Below are 17205 nucleotides of genomic sequence, written 5' to 3'. Positions count from 1 at the left end.
CAGGGAATGCAGAACATATTCAGAATCTGTATTGATTCCAGTAAATCAATTTGATGCCCCAGCCAAGGAGTAAGGGGGTCCAATGTAAACAATGTGCCAAAAGGTGGCTGACTGGTCCTCCTAAGGAATGGTACCTTTATCTAGGGCTCAGCATTAGACTCTACTGCTGGGTGGTTGGGCAATCAGCAGAGGCAGTGAGATCATCCTTGGTGAGAGAAAGCCCCAAAGATTATGGGTCTATGCATAGCCTTCATCCCTGCTACCATGGCCACTCTCTTCCCTTGCCTCGTGTCAAGTACTGGAGTGGTGCATAGAAAGGGTGGCTAAAATTCACAGGACTGTCTTTCTGTGTTCTTGATTGTCAAGAGCCTTGTCTGCACATGTTCTGTTCTGAGCATTAATGTGGGATACAAAGAAACAGCATTTTTTGGGCCCACTCCTACAGTGTCCATCCGTATATTATCTACCCAGACCCGTCTTCCAGTTTTCTTTCTTTTATGACCCTGATCAACCAAACAAGACTTTTGGCTCTGCCCTGATTCAATATTTAACTGTACCTTGGGCCACCTCTTCTTTGACTTGAAGTTAGAAGTCAAATGTATGTCTCGTAAGTCTGTGCGCTGGGAAGATTCCCCTTCACCCATGTCATTCAGGGCCGCTCCTAAGTGGGGCTGTAATGTGGCAACAGTTTTTTATGGCCAGTTCTAGTACATATTGCACCAGCTCACGTATGAATCAGGCCTCTGTCATAAGGAATTCCCCATGAGGTCATCAGTATTGTCACCAGTGCAGCAAGAGATAAATTACATGGAGGGCTAGACAACCAATTCGTGTAATTTTCTTGAACTTCTGCTTGAGTCTGAATGTAACACTTCTCATACAAAGCTGCCCCTGGAAGAGCTGCCCCTGCCCAACTTTACGGCTTGGTTGACGTGAAAGTCCTCAGTTCAGGCTGCACAGTCACTTCTTGTACGCCGGTCAGACGTTTGGTCCCTACCAGACCCAGCAGTACACTGGGGCATATTCTTCACACAGAGTAGCTCTCTGTGGTGAAATGCATAGCCTTGCTCCAGAATACGAGGGTCTACATTGTGGCTCTTCCATAAATGCCATATACCTCCAAGGGTATCTCCAGAACTATCAGATCTGTTGGATCACATGATATAAGCTTGATTTTTCAGGCCTGACCACAGGCAATTACAAAGGCTTTACCTGACAGATTTCATGTGGGAAAGCTGTCCTCCCCAACAAGACGTGGGATGTAGCCAAATCTCTAAAGGGGGTGGCAGTGAAGGACCTACTGTTGCCTCTCTGACTGTGCATGCACTTCACATATTCACAGCCCTAGCTTCAGTGCCTTTACTCCTAGGTCTCTTTATCTGAGGCCTTGGGCAGAGATCTTCAGGCGACTGTGCTGAGATCTCCTTATTGGGGAGGAGAAGTGGGAAAACTTGAATACATTTATTCCTACTCAAACTCAGTACCCAGTAATTTCTACTCCTAGCCCTTCCTCCTCTTTCTCCCCGCAATCCCAGGGCCCATAAAACAGCCAGCCATTGCTGATGCATAGGAAAATGACAGACTTCTCTATACTAACCTTGTATCCTGTAACCTGCTGTAAGTTGCTTATTCGTTTTTTTGTTGTTGTTGATTCTTTCAGATTTTCTACATAGACAATCATGTCATCTGTGAACAAAGATAGTTTTATATCTTTCTTCCCAAACTGTGTATTATTTTCTTTTCTCATTGCATTAGTTAGGACTTCCAGTATGTTGTTGAAAATGAGTGTTATGGGGAGACATCCTTGCTTTATTCCTGATCTTAGCATAAAAACTACTTGTTTCTCATCATTAAGTGTAATATTAGGCTTAGTTTTTGGAGATGTTCTTTATCAAGTTGAGGAAGTTCCCCTTTATTCTTAGTTTGTGGAGAGTTTTTGTCATGAATGCATGTTGGATTTTGTCAAACACTTTTTCTGTATCTACTGACATGCTAATGTGATTTTATTTTTTAACCCATTGTTGTGATGGATTACATTAATTGATTTTTGAATGCTGAACCAGCCTTACATACCCAGAATAAATCCCACTTGGTCATGTTGTATAATTCTTTTTATATATTGTTAGATTTAATTTGCTAATGTTTTGTTGGGGATTTTTTTCATCTATGTCATGAGAGACATTGGTCTGTAGTTCTCTTTGACTGTCATGTCTTTGTCTGGTGTTGGTATTAGGGCGATGCTGGCCTAGTATTTTAGATTCCTAGCCTGATAATCCGACATCCCAGCCACATCTGAGTCTGGTTCTAGTGCTTGCTCTCTCTCTTTTTGCCTTGTTGAAAGCCATACGTTATGTATGGGGTGAAAGAAACAGTGGCAAACAGGCTTTTAGTGATGTAGTGGGAGGGTGTGGGGAGAGAGGAAGCTTTCTATAGTTCTATGATTAGGCCTTAGTCTTTTAGTGAGCTTGTCCCTGGGCTGTGAATATCATAAGTGCTCTCTCATTCACCCGCTTAGGTAGGGCAGGAAGGCTAGAGGATATTTCCCTTCTCCTATTTGATACTGTGATAAAACTCCAGGAGGTAAGGCTCTGATAAAACAGTTTCTCTTGAGGGTAGTCCTTGAGCATGTTTCAAAATGGTTCCCGCCCCCTACTGGAAGTATGAGGGGTTGTTCTCTAACCTTAAACGTGAGAACTGGTAGATCTGGAAACAAAACTCACAAAGCTGGGTGACCCCTAAGACTGAGTTCCCACCAAGTTTCTAACTGTCAGATTTGTCCACACTGAGCCTGCAGCGACTAATTAATTAGACTTTGGGTTTTCCTTTCTTAGTACTGGTTTCCGCAGAGCTTTCTGCTCCTGGGTTTCTGCTTCTGGGTTTCTGCTTTGATCAGTTGTGATTCTTTGAATCCACCTGTCTATTTCTCCAATTCTGGGGACAGCAGCTTGCCCTTTCACCTCAGTTCTTTGACAAATCTAAGAAAAACTGTTGATTTTCAGTTTGCCAGCTTTTTACTTGTTTTTAGGATGGGGTGATGACTTCCAAGGTCCTGACATAACAAAACAGTAACAGGAAGTCTTTTATTTCTTTGATCCATGGGTATATATATATATATATATATATATATATATCTTATTTTTCAGAGCAATTTTAGATTAAAAGCAAAACTGAATAGAAAATACAGAAGTCCCATACACCCCCTGCCCCCAAGCATGCACAGCCTCCTCCACTATCAACATCCCCCACCAGAGAGGTACATTTGTTACCATCAATGAACCTACCTTGACACATCATGATCACCCAAAGTCTATAGTTTACATTGCAGTTTACTCATGGTGTTGTACATTCTGAGTTTGGACAAATGTATGTTTTCAAAGTGAAGTGATCCAAATGATGTCATGCTTGTGTCCTGGAATGAATGGAGGAATGATAAGTCTCTGTTCTTGGTTGTTTATATTTTAATAGATTCCCTAAAATATTTCTTAATAGAACAACACAGTATATCTAAACATATTTGCAGGGATGAATTTTCCTTTGACTTGGCTTAATGGAATTTCTAGGATTTGTGAAAAAAAAATCCTTTGCCACTCTTACTGCCATAAATCTTGTTACCAGTTTTGAACAGACCAGAGCTGGGCATTTAATGCCATGAGTTAGGGAACATTATTTAAATTGAGAGCTCTGTTCCTATCAAAAGTAAAAATACTTCTGGAGTGAGGAAGGCTTTGAACCAGCCAGAACCTCTCCTCCTTAATGGGCTCTACCATAAGGAGACCAAGAGCCAGGAAAGGAGTTTGGGTCCTGTCCCCCACCATATGACAGGCAGGTCACCTGACCTCTTTGGATCCTGTTCCCTTAGTTTTAGGGACTTGGGCTGGATAATCCAAATGTCCCTAAAGCCAAGATGCTAGGCTTGTGAAAAATGCTGACTCTGAAAAAGTAAAATATTGTGCTGTGTCTACAGATTCAGGCAATTCCAGGGCCATTTTAAAGCAATACAAAGCTTAGATTTTATGAAGGGAGAACTTCTCTTCAAAGACTTCTTAAATACAGAAATAAGGCAGATAACATCCACACAGAAGAACCTCAGTCTATTTTATGCAATGTGAAATACCCTCTTCACTTCCTAGATCACAGTCACATGCTGTTGCAAAACTGGGATTCAGGTAGGCTGTGTGACTACCAGCCTTGAAATAAACTGGTATTTCTTGGGTACCTTGGCATTGTTAGGGACAACCGTACATGTTAACGCATTTTATGCTGAAAACAACCTGAATTTGCCTGTGCTTTTAGTGAAGATTTCAGGGACCTCAGGAACCTCCTCGGTGGGGCTTTACAAAACGGAGGTAAATGTTGTAGTCCACTAACATCAGGACAATGGGTTGTGCTTTCTCTGGGCCGGGCCCAACGCTGCACGCTGTGCACGCATTTTCTCAGCCCTCACAACAACCCTACTGATTAGGTGCTTTTAGTAACTGTTTACTCTTTGAAGGGCCGATTATGCTTTGAGATCCACCTGTGGAGCTGCAGGAGGTGGGCGTTACCTTCGCTGGACAGACCCTTGCAGCGTGAATGAGGGGCCGGTGAAGTTTGGGGGAACTAAAGCGTGAGGTGCCTTGGTTTTCGGTTCTCTGAAACAGTGAGGAGCCTCTCTAGCTGTAGTCTCCTCACACTACCATCTGTGCCCGAGCTTTGCGCCACTTTGCGCCCAGAGATCTGTGTATCCCAACTACCCAGCAGGGCTCTCGCCTCCTGTTCAGACATCACGGAGGAGGACGCAGACCGCAGCGGTCCGAGCCCGGAGCCGTGCACCAGGCGGCGGCTCCGGCGGCGGCGGCTCCGGCACCCGCGGCCTGGCTTCTTCCAGCCTGCGAGACCTCCGCGCTCGTGGCCAGCCTGCCGCGCGCGGGGACATGCCGCGGATCCTCGCCGCTCAGATGACCTGGGCTCGGGGCCCGGAGCCGGGGGCGGGGCCTGGAGCCGGAGGCGGGGCCGGAGGCCCGGGGCAGTGAGGCGGGGCGCCGGGGGCCGGGGACTGGCCCCTGGGCGGGGAGAGCTAGAGTTTGGGCTCCTTCCGAGCCGACGGTGGCTTCCGGGGTCCCCGGCAGCGCAGGGGTTCTTGCCCTGTGGGCGTGTGCGGCGTCGGCCAGCGGCATGCACCTCCGTCTGCTTCTGCTGCTTGCGCTGTGCGGTGCGGGCCCCGCTGCCGCGGCGTTCAGTCTCAGCTTGCGGGGAAGCTGGAGGGTCCGCAGCCAGAACAGGTCGCTTGAGCTGCCCGGAGAGGTCCCGGGTTGCGTGCACAGCGCCTTGTTCCAGCAGAGGCTCATCCAGGTACTGTATGCGGCCGCCCCGTCGCGAGCCTGGGCCTGGGTCCTCCCTCGTGCAGAGAGGGGCCCAGGAACGGCCTGCCCGCCCCCGAGCCCGGGGCTGTTCCCTCGATTTGGCATGAACTTCCCTTTTGCATCTTGTGGTCTGTGAGGGGAAACGCCGAGGCAGTGTAATTACTGTTGGTGAAGAGCATGGCTGGGGGTGGGCTAGATGGAGACTGACCCACCCACCCCGGGACAGCAGTAACTCAGGAAAGCAGAGGTTTCGACACGGTAAACAGTTTTACTGGCGGTCTTTTTGCTACAGTGTTCCGCTGAAGCGTGGGTAGAAAGATCTTACTGTCACCGACAAAGCCTAAGGCTGAGGATTATTGTTTCAACTACCTGAACACTGCAGGGGACGATAGTCTTTGCTAAGTAAATGTTAACTGTCTTCAGTAATGTCTCAGTTTTTCATTTTCACTTTCAAGCGTCAGGGAGGCAGATCTGGAATTGATGCAGCAGCACATAGCCTGAGGAGAACGAGACCAGCAAGTATAAGGGTAACGTTAGGATTCCCAGTGTTAGTGTAAAGGCTAAGCCATTTTTAAGGCTGATTGGGATATGAAGAAAGATGCAGTTTCCTCTCGGGGTTTGTGCTATGATGTGTATGTGTGTCCCAACAGATGCTTCAGTTCATAGACTTCTCGTGGAGGACGCTTTCCTGTTTGGCTGCCTGTGGGCAGAAGTTTGCAAACAGACTGCCACCTCCCACTTGGTTTCCATCTGCTGCACATTTTCAGTGGCTTTGCCTGGGACAGGGGGTACTTGATAATGGTTTGCATGCATTGCCCCAATCCTCATAATAACACTGTAGAGTAGGTCCTTTTATCTGCACTGTATGGGAGATATGGAGTTATGGAGCCCAGAGAAGGCAGAGGATTTACCCAAGATCACCCAGCAACTAAGTGGTAGAAATGGAATTCTAACCCAGCCTGGCCTGACTCCATAGCCTTATGTACTGTACAACACTTATCCTGGTGGTATGAAAAATCTTGTTTTTGAAGCAGTGGAGTTGACTGTCAGGAATTTAATTCAAAATTTACTTAAGTGACAGGACAGTCAACGGGGTTATGCCAAATTTCTGATCTGGTACTATCAGAATTCCTGGTCTGGTACCATCAGCTTCTTTTCGAGAATATATATCAGAAAGGAAGCAAATGTAAATTACAGTGACCATGGTTGGGTTTATTTCTTAAGTAGGTACTTCTCCAACTCAAGTACTCAAACTATTTTTAGTTAATAAACTACTTAGGACAGGGACCACAGCTGACCTTGGTACCCTGAAGCGTCACTTGCATGTGCCTTGAGAATGCCTGTGTTTAATTTGCAGGGTCTCTCCTTGCATCATCTTCCTGATAGAACTAAGGCAACGGGAAATCATTAGTGGTTATAGCAAATCAGATTATTGTTCCATGTTACAGGGCTGCATACCAAGAAAGAATGTTTGGTTACAAGTTAATGTGAATGAGGTGCTCATAGTATGAAATGACTGATTTTTCCTCACAGGAATAATTTACAATGTCTGTTAAATCTGTTAATAAGTTCTTAAGAAAACTTTAAGTTTCAGGAAGGTAGATGTAGGTCTTAAATGGTAGTGGGATGATCGATGTGAAGGCTTTTGGGGGTTGGGGAACTCCAGGTCTGTTGACGGTACTCATCAGCATTGGTGTCGCTACTGAGTAGTGTGATGTTTTCATTCTATCTGCTTTATTATAACATCCCCTTTTGGTGCTGACCTTAGGAAGTATTCTATAGTTTAGAGTAGACACTGGCCCAAATACTGTGTTTACAGGAGAACTTGAAACATATCTTGCTGAAGTCTTTCAATTAATTATTCATTCACCTAATTATCTCATAAATATTTACTCAGTACCTCCAATGTGGCAGGCATTATTCTAGGTGCTTGGAATCAAGTGGTGAAGAAATCGAAGTCTGTCTCAATAGATAGTGGAGGAGACAGACAATAAACAAATTAATAGATAATGTAGTGACAGGTATAAAGCAGATTAAAGGAAGAGAGAGTGAAGGCCTGTTGGGAAAGATTGCTTTTTAAAAAAAGGTGGTTAAAGATAGTCATTTTGCTAAAGATCTTTTGATGAGTTTGGTTTTAAGGAGAAGCACATTCCCAGCAAAAAAGAAGAGAAGATGGCAGTGGGGAGGAGGTTTGACAGGTCCAGAAATAGTAAGCAGGCCAGTGTGGCCGTCGCCCTGTGAGTCAAGGGGCAGGTGGATGATTTCAAACTAGGCATCTAGGGCAGATCATGCAGGGCTTGTAGGCCACTGGGAAACACTTTGAATTTTATTCTAACAATGATGGGAAACTATTGGGGTTTTTGAGCTTGGAGTTGCATGATTATATGTGCCTTTAAAGGGTCATTCTGGCTGTTGTGAAGACTACAGTGCATCAGAGTGGAAGCATCAAAACCGGGTAGGGGATGATTGCAGGTGTATGAGCAGGAGGTGATTTCTGGCTTGGACAGGGGTGATGGCAGTGAGATGGTGAGAGTGGTGATGGGAAAACACATTTTAAAGGTAGAAACAACAAGATCTGTTCAGTTGAATTTGTTGATGGATTAAATGTGAGGTGTGAGAGAAAGAGGATTCAAGGAAAACTTCAGGATTGTTCAGTTCGAGCAGTTTGTTAACTAGAATTTGTATTTACTGAGAGGCTCTGTTGCCAGCCTTGAGTGTTTCATACGTGACTGTAGTTCCTATACAGAATCTAAACCTTAGGTGCCTGGAGAGCCTTTTGGGCTCCCTGCTGAAGGTTCATTTATTCATTCAGCCTACTGTAATACCACATACTAACATAGGCATTACAAGTGGAAAAAGAAACGAGCAAGACTCAGTTCTTGTTTGGTGGGAGGTCACATTCTAGTAAGGCTGCAAACCTCATTAATAAGCATATGACATAAAAGTGCTTAGACAAGGGGACACTTAACAGGAATGTTCTCATCTTCCCTGTGCAATTCCTTAGTGGTGTAAGTTTGAAAAGGTTTTGTTAAAAAGAGGTATTCTCAGTGTGCCCGAATTAGAAAATACAGGTAAGTAAGAAGAAAACTTGGAAACCTGACTTCCAGAGATAACTACCTTTAAAATTTAAAAGTACACTATTTCCATTCAGAACACATTTATAAGTATTTAAATATACGGTTTAACAACTTTTTTATATTAAGTATTTCGTGACAGTTTCGTATGCAGTAAACATATTTCTACAGACCACGTTCAATGGTCTTTTTAAATTTCGTTGTGTACATTTGCCAGCGTTTATAATCTATCACTTATTTTTGAATAGTATCTGATTCCATTTTTTCTATTCTTCAGTGAAGATCTTATTAGCTTAATTTTAGTTAGTGTGCATCCTTATCTTTTTAGACTAAAGTTTAGAAGTGGAATTACTGATCCAAAAGTATATGCATTTTATTTAGTCTTTTCATGTGTATTTCTAAGTTGTTCTTCATAAAAATTGTACCAGTTTTACATTTCCATCATCATTTTATCAGAGTGCTTATTTTATGTGCTAGATTTAGATATTATTTTAAAAAACAAAAATAGAAACAATTTGCATTCTGTGAGGTTAAACACCTTTTGTTTATTTCATGTTTATTGGTGATTTGGGGTTACTTATTCATGTTTTTAATCATTTTTCTGTTGACCCCTTTAAATATAGATTTGTTAGACCTCTTGTTATGTATTTAAAAAAACTTCCCATTTGTTAATGATGTATTTGGTCCTATAGATGTTTTAAAGTTTTATATGTTGCAATCTTACAAGATTTTATTTCTTTTATCATTGTTTCTGTGTTTGGTATCATGCTTTGGAAGTAATTCCCTGTCTCCCAATTAAATATTTTCAGATATTTTCTCCTTTTAGTGTTTTTGTAATTCCTCTTTTGTATTTAAAATTTTGATCTATTTGAGTTTTTCCAAATGGTTAAACAGTTTTTTATATCTTATGATTTGAACAATTTCCCTTTTGTCAACTGATATAAAACATTACTTTTATCATATGTGAAATTCTCATGTACTGGTATAATTTTCTTATTCCTTCTTTTAAAGTTCTTTTAAAAAGAGTAATAAATGTTTAATGCTTATTGTCCAAAAAAATTGATGCAGAGAAATATAAAATATAAAGAAGCAGGAAAAAGCCAATAAAAAGTATACTATACAGCAGAAGTAATCACTGTGAAACTTTTCATGTGTATCTTTCCAGATTTTTCTAAGTGTGTATACAAGCAAATATAATAACATAAGAATGAAGTCAATCCCTGGGATGGTTTGTAAGCTACTTCTTCACTTAAAATATATAGTGAACATCTCTCTAAAGCTATAAAAGTCTATAAATACAGATCTAGAATAATTTTAATAACTGCATAGACTCCATTATAAATATGTTCTTACTCAAAATCTACATTTAAAAACAGAAGAAAATATATTATAAATATATACATACATTACTAAAAATGGTAGGTACCAGATGCTTAGCACTTTCTCTAAATTTTATCGTTACTTTATATTCTTCACGTGTAATTGGGACAAATGTTCCGAGAAGGATATTTTTTAAATGTGTAAATTTATAAAATACAAGATTATATCATAGTAGCTATCCATGTGATTAACAAGTTAGTCTTTTTCTTTTTTCCTCTGTTTTTTTGAGGGGGAGGTAATTAGATTTATTTATGTATTTATCTTTGGAGGAGGTGCTGGGGATTGAACCCAGTACGTCAGGCATGCTAAGCATGCACTTTACCACTTGAGCTATACCCTCCCCTCAACAAATTAGTCTTAATTATTCTGTCCAATGAGCTGCCATTCTGTCCAAGGAGCCATGAATCTGTTGACGAAGGCTCTAATATGCAGGTTAACACTCATTAAGTACATTCTAATAAAATATATACATCAATGTGGATAAATGTGTATATATATATTTTTGTTGAAGTATAGTTGATTTATGTTTCAGGTGTACAGCAAAGTGATTCAGTTTATATATATATATATATATTCTTTTTGAGATTCTTTTTCATTATAGGTTATTACAAGGTATTGAATATAGTTCCCTGTGTTATACAGTAGGACCTCGTTGCTTACCTATTTTGTATATAGTAGTGTGTATCTATTAATCCCAAATTCCTGATTTATCCTTCCCTCCCCCTTTCCTCTTTGGTAACCATAGGTTTGTTTTCTATGTCTATGAGTGTAGATAAATGTATACTTTTGTACACTTTAAGTAGCCAAGAGGAAATTATCATGTGAATATACTTTTAAAAAACTTTATTTTGGTGAATTTCAAACAAATTTGAAAATAGAGTATCAGAATGAACTTCCATTTCCCCATCATCCAGCTTCAGCAGTTCGTGGCTAATTTTGTTTTTTTCTCGTCAACTGTGCCACCCCTTATTTTGAAGCAGTCCTAGACATCACATCATTTCATCCTCAAACATTTCAGTGTGGCTTTCTAACAACAATACCATTATCACTCATATGAATATTTTTGATGTGTTTCAGAGAAGGAAGTCCCATGAGTATGGTCCAAAATGACTAACCATAAATTTATTCTTAAAATAGAAGGTATTTTTTCTGGTTGCTACACTCACCTTCCACAGAGGACTTACAAATGGAATGTTTGACTTTATTTGATCATTTTATGTTGTGAAATAATCTCAAAAGCCTCTAGAAAAGGAACCATTTAAAGGTCTGATTGTCTTCTTCTAAAAGTTTGACTGCTGAAACCGTGTGTGACATGAGAGAAGTTAACCAATGACTCTGTATTTGAAATTTCAATTTGAACCGGAATAGTCATCAATTAATAATATTACTCAGCTTTTAGGAGTTGAGAACCATGAGATTTTTCAGCTGTCCTTTTAAAAAAAGATATCTAAAAAAAAAAACAAACCCTGATTCTTAAACCTGCACACGTGCTTCTTCATTTGATGCCACATGGGGTGTGGTTAGGGCACGGGAGGGTTTGCTTCTCAGGGCCGCATACAGGGAATCAAAGGATCATCCAAGGGTTGGATCTTTAGGTGAGTGCCGGCTGGTGCGTGTCACATGGAAGTACGCATAGTCACCCTCGCCTATGAAATTCATCTTCATATGCTATTTACTTGGTGCCTTCCATGTACAGCGCACTCCTTGGGCCTCTTAGGTTGCACTTGTTCGTATAATTCCCGCAACAGCTGAGGCTCAGAGAAGTTATGGCCTAAGATCGTGCACCTAGTAAATGGTGGGGCAAGGATTCAACCCAGATCTTCTTTTCATGTCCCACACTGCCTGTTGGCAAGATGAATACATAGTAAGCAAAGGGAACAACTATTGTTTTAATTTAAAGATGTCCAGCGAAAACAGGGACAAGAGCACAACATCCTTTCGTTCAAAATATACCACCCTAGACATCCCATTTGGTAAATTTCTTGATAAATGAAAGATTTTCTGAGGGTCATTCCATACATCACTTCTTCTCTCTTCTCTGTCTCTTGAAAGTCTGTTTGTTTCAGCCATCACCTCTGTGTCAGAATTGCTCAAATGCCTTCATCTCGAATTACCACTTCTCCTGGTTTGTAGCCAGAAATTTTGCTTCACTTTTCTACCTGAGTGTGTTCATGGTGTATTGAAACTCAGTGTATCCAGATGTCTCTTCTCAATCCTCCCAATCCTTGGTTTCTTGTATTTCACCCATTTCTAACAAGAGCACCCATACTTTCTCAGTGAACGAGGCCCAGAATTTGATGCCTATTTTCTTTATTTTTCCTTCTCACTTACACTGCTAGTTGCTGGATCTTATAGGTCCAGCACATGGCATCTTGTCACCATTCCCTCCTAGTCATTTATACTGCTGTCCACCCGGCTTATTGTTTTCTTTTTTAAAAAGAGGTCAGTTAATTTTAATGACTTTTAAAAATAGGTAACGGATGTAATCAATAGAAAATTGGAAAGGTACGATATATAAAGAAAAGCCAGTCTCTTTCTATCCCTGATTCCTAGTTTTTTGGTTCCCTTCCACAGAAACAACCAGTGTTAACCAGTTTCTTGTGTAGGCAGTATTCATATATCTTGCGATATACATCTATAAACATACAGAGACACATATCATATATAGATTTATATATATTTCTCCCTACCAATGATAGCATTCTGTGTATATTGTATACTGACTTTTTTCTTTACCTTAATGTATATTAGGCATCACTTCAGGTCAGTACATGTCATAGTGGTGATAAATACCATTTATTGAATGCTCACTGTGTGCCATGACTGGGTCTAAGTAGTTTCCATCCATCACCTCTTGCAAATACTGATCCTGGGAGGTGCTTTTATTATCCACATTCTAGAACTGAGAAAACAGAAGTATAGTGGTGTTGTACGAGTTTCACGGGGTTGGGCTTGGACTTGAACCCATGCCAAAAAGGTTGCTCCCCACCGCTGCTTTTACCTGTCAGCTCAACGCCTCCTCCCGGCCCCTTCTCAGGGGCAGCAGCTGCACATGTGGTTCTGTTCAGCTGCCCAGCCTCGCTCCCGGAACAGGTGTGAGCTCCTCCGACCCTTCGTATCAGTCAAGAATCTCTCTCCAGGCATTTCCCTCAACCTCGTGAGTTCTAGCCTGCACTCAGGAGTAGGCTAAGAAACTGTCTTGTTTCCCCTTGTAATATATATACCCCCTTTAACTCTTGCACTTTGGACAGAAAAGGAGTTTCCTTCTGTTGCAACCCCTTTTCACCTAGAGCTGTGTTAGATAGGAAAGCAGGATTATTAGTTTGAGGATTGTAGGAGAAAAATGATGTTAAGGCCAACCGCAGTGCTTTGACTGACTCATGAGCGTGGGCTCGGCTGTAGCCCTGCGCCCTCTGAAGGAAGGATCAGACACATCTGACGATGGAGAGATGGGGGTTCTGGAGATCACGGCTTCTTCAGGATGGAACACACAAATACCCTTAGGTACTTTAGAGTAGCTTAGCCTCCTCTGACTTTTTTTCCTTCTTATGTAATACTCGATACTTGGAAAGTTATATACACATGTGCATTTCTGATTTTGAAAGTCTAATAAATAAAAACATTTTGTAATAGTAAAAAAAAAACCATTTTGTAATAGTAAAAAAAAAACCTTTTGTAATAGTCAAAAAAAGTCTGATAATTACATGAATACCCATGCACCTGCTCTCCAGTGTATGTATGGCCTGTATTCTCGGTACCACTGGGGGTTCCTGGCACCTACCCCACTCCCCACCTGGCCCTTCACCGGCCTCCCCCTAAAGGAAACATATCCTGAATTATCATTCTGTTGCTTTTTACAAGTTAAGGTTTTACCAGATACCTGTGTATCTTAATATATTGTTTAGTTTTGCTTGTTTTCAGATAAATGTTTTCTTAAACTTTATTTTTGCCTAAGTATCCAAGAAACAATATCTGTAAATGAAACAAAAAATTCCTTTTCTCCATGTCACTCCACGTGAAGAAATTCTGTCTGGCAGAGAATCAGCCATTGGACTAAAGCAGAGGGGGGAGTGGGAAAGCTACCACTGGTTGAGTCCTTCAATCTGTAAGTAGAAATAATAGATGAAGTTGAGAAGCTTACAGAGGGAGGAGTCGGGCGTGTGACTTGCATGGTCTGATGACACAGGGCTTGTCGATGTGCGACAGGTATGGTAAGTGTCAGTTATAAACAGCTGGTTCAGGCCCCATGGAGCGTGTTTCTCTCCCAGCCTGCCCTTGGTAGGTAGCACTGACACTGTTAACAATGGATGGCACTGGTGACATTGATGGCTGTGTGAGGTGATGAGTAAGCACGTGGACGCAGGAGCCGGATTCCCTGGGTCTGAATCAGCGCCCCACCACTTCATAGCCATCTGACTTTGCGCCTTGGACTCTTGTTAGAAAATGGGGGTGATGATGCTGCTGACTCCGCAGGGTCACAGGCAGCACCCGATCTTATTATTGCTGTTGCAGAGATCATCTGGTATAAAAGCGTAGGTAAATGTGGAGTGAGGCACACAGTACAGTTGAAAAAATGCTGACCTTGGTGTCAGACTGAATTCATTTTGTTCTGCTTAGTTGTGTGACCTTAGGAGAGTCACTTCACCTTTTGGAGTTTTAGTTTCTTCCTCTATAAAATGGTATTTACTGCACATGTTTGTTACGAAGAGAAGAGTGTGTGTGAATGCCTATCTTGGAGGCTGATAGAAAGTAAATGGTCAACACGTGATACAAGTTACTGTCTTTAGGGTTCCTGGGTTTGCTTTAACAACTCAGCCACTTACATGGGTCCCTTCGTCATCAGACATAATGCTGAGCTGCTGTTTGCTTTAAATAGGACTCAGAATTTTAATGAGCAAAGGGAATCAGACCACTTTGGAACCAAATTAAGTTGGTTGCTTAGCACTTGCAATAGTTATTATAAATATCATCTGAGTCTCTGCAACTTTTATTTTAGGGAGGGTAAGATATTTTCCCTTAGGGCATTTTTTTTTAATAGACTTTGGTTTTTTTGGGGAACCATTTTCAGGTTCACTGAAAACTTGAATGGAAAATACAGACAGTTCCCATATATCCCCATACATGTACAGCTACCCCGCTGTCAACACTCCACACCAGAGTGGTACATTTGTTAGCATCAATGAACCTTATAACGCTGACCCATCATTATCACCCAAAGTCCATAGTTTATGTTGTGGTTCACTCTTGGTGGTGTACATTCTATGGATTTTGACAAGTGTATAATGATACGTATCCACTGCTACAGTATCACTTGGAGTAGATTCACTGCCCTGAAAATGCTCTGTTCTCGCCCTGTTCATCCTTCTCTCCCCCTTAATCCCTGGCAACCACTGATCCTTTTACTGTCTCCAGAGTTTTGCTTTTTCCAGAATATCACGTAGTTGGAATCATACAGTATGTAGCCTTTTCAGATTGGTTTCTTTCAAGGAAGAAAAAAAACTTAACCCTCTAAATTCTGTTTGTCTAGAAAAAAATGTGTCCAAGAAGATAGCCCTCTGGAGCTCAACACGCAGATTCCTTCAAGGAGCCGGGAGACAGGAAGGAGACCATCAGTCAGTCTCAAGGCTCAGCAGGTTGCCGTGCTGCAGCTGCGTTAGCCTCCCCACCTTCCTTCTCAGGATGTTTTTAACTATATTGGATGAAGTCCACAGTGTAGAGTTATCAATTGGGCTGGGTGAGACACATGGGAAGCTAATAATTAGGTGCCTATTCAAACCTGCATCCTTAAACATTTACTCCTTTAATTCACTGGGGAGGCTGAGTCCCCTGTGTGAGGAAGAGAAGAGAAGGAAGTGAGTGGGCTCGGCCTGGCACACCCCATTTAGTAGAACAAAAGCTCACCGTTAACCAGACCCTAAAAGTCAGTTTAGTGATTACTGGTTATTATTAACTCTCATCAACCACTCCTTCCCCTGACGCTTATCAAAATATTTCTTCTCGTCAGCAGGGAAGTTTGTAAGTTTGGCAGTATTTGCGCTGCCTGTGTATTCTCTGTAGGAGATCCTTTTTGTGCTCACTTAGTAAAGCTGAGTGAAAAATAACTTTGTTAATGCTAAGTAAATCCAAGGAGTGGGAGTTTTGCTGACCTTTGGGCAGTGGAAGAGAAACATTCCCCCTGGAGGTCAGCTGGGATAGTGGCAGCAAAACACAAAGTGAGAACCACAGGGCGTGAGAGGCTGATGGCGCCACACCATCAGAAGTTCTGTCCTTCATTCTCTGCTGATACCTTGCAGGCTCTGTGGTTTTTTTTAAAAGTGTAATTGATTTACAATGTTAGTTTCAGGTATATAGTAAAGCGACTCAGTTATACATATACATACATATATACATATATATTTTTTTCAGATTCTTTTCCATTATATGTTATTACAAGTAATTGAATATAGTTCTCTATGCTGTACAGTAGGTCCTTGTTCTTTATTTTTATATATATTAGTGTGTATCTGCTAATCCCAAATTCCTAATTTATCCCTCTCCCATCTTTTCCCCTTTGGTAACCATAGTTTGTTTTCTATGTCTATGAGTCTGTTTTTGGTTTGTAAACAATATTTGTATCATCTTTTTTAGATTCCATATATAAGTGCGATCATATTATATTTATCTTTCTCTGTTTGACTTACTTCACTTAGTATGATAATTCCTGGGTCCATTCATGTAGCTGCACATGGCATTATTTCATTCTTTTTTATGGCTGAGTAATGTTCCATTGTATATATACACACATCTTTATTGTGTTTGGTTTTAACAAAGGAAGCCAGTCTTCATCTCCACACGTTTGTTGATTATGAAACTATGTAATATTTATTTCTCAGAACTTGTTCATTTCAGGTATTTTGTTGGACTTTTTTTTTCTACGTTTTAAAATATTCTTAGTATTTCTAGTATGCAAATGCCATGTCAACTTTGTTTGAAAGGTAATGGTCTCATAAATGGATGGAGCATTAGCCTTGTGGTTGGGATGTGCTGATATATAAAATGTGTGCCCTTCTAGGCCAAGAGTTCATTAGTTTTTAGGTAATAAATAACTATCATTAATTATTTATTTCATGTTTATTTAATTCATTTATTTTTGCATATTTAATCATCTACCATCATTTTTTCAACAGGATCCTTACTACAGATTTAATGACCGTAACTACAGGTGGATTGCCTTGGATAACTGGACCTACAGCAAGAACTTTGTGATTCCATTTGACACTGGGTATGTATGTGTGTATATCTCTGTTTATATCAATATCTATCCATTTATTATTATTATTATTTGAACTTTTCTTCTTTTTCTATCTGCAATAATTTTTTGTTTGCTTAGGTTGCATATCGGAGTGTTCTCAGACTAAAGCCTGTAAAAG

The 17205-nt window shown here is 41.0% G+C and overlaps 1 protein-coding gene across 1 annotated transcript in view; it reads left to right on the top strand.

The window, feature by feature from the left end:
- The first annotated feature begins 5010 nt into the window (after window positions 1-5010).
- MANBA (mannosidase beta) overlaps window positions 5011-17205 on the top strand; it is a 91248-nt gene continuing 79053 nt past the window's right edge. The window contains exons 1-2 of the mRNA XM_014562031.2: window positions 5011-5331; window positions 16963-17057. Coding sequence (XP_014417517.2) covers window positions 5155-5331; window positions 16963-17057 — 272 coding nt within the window. The 5' untranslated portion in view covers window positions 5011-5154. The remainder of the gene's footprint in view (window positions 5332-16962; window positions 17058-17205) is intronic.

The sequence above is a fragment of the Camelus ferus genome, chromosome 2 (assembly GCF_009834535.1).
Source record: "Camelus ferus isolate YT-003-E chromosome 2, BCGSAC_Cfer_1.0, whole genome shotgun sequence".
NCBI classification, from domain to species: Eukaryota; Metazoa; Chordata; class Mammalia; order Artiodactyla; family Camelidae; genus Camelus; species Camelus ferus.
Note: the sequence above shows the minus strand (reverse complement) of the source record. Positions and strands in the feature narration are given on the sequence as shown.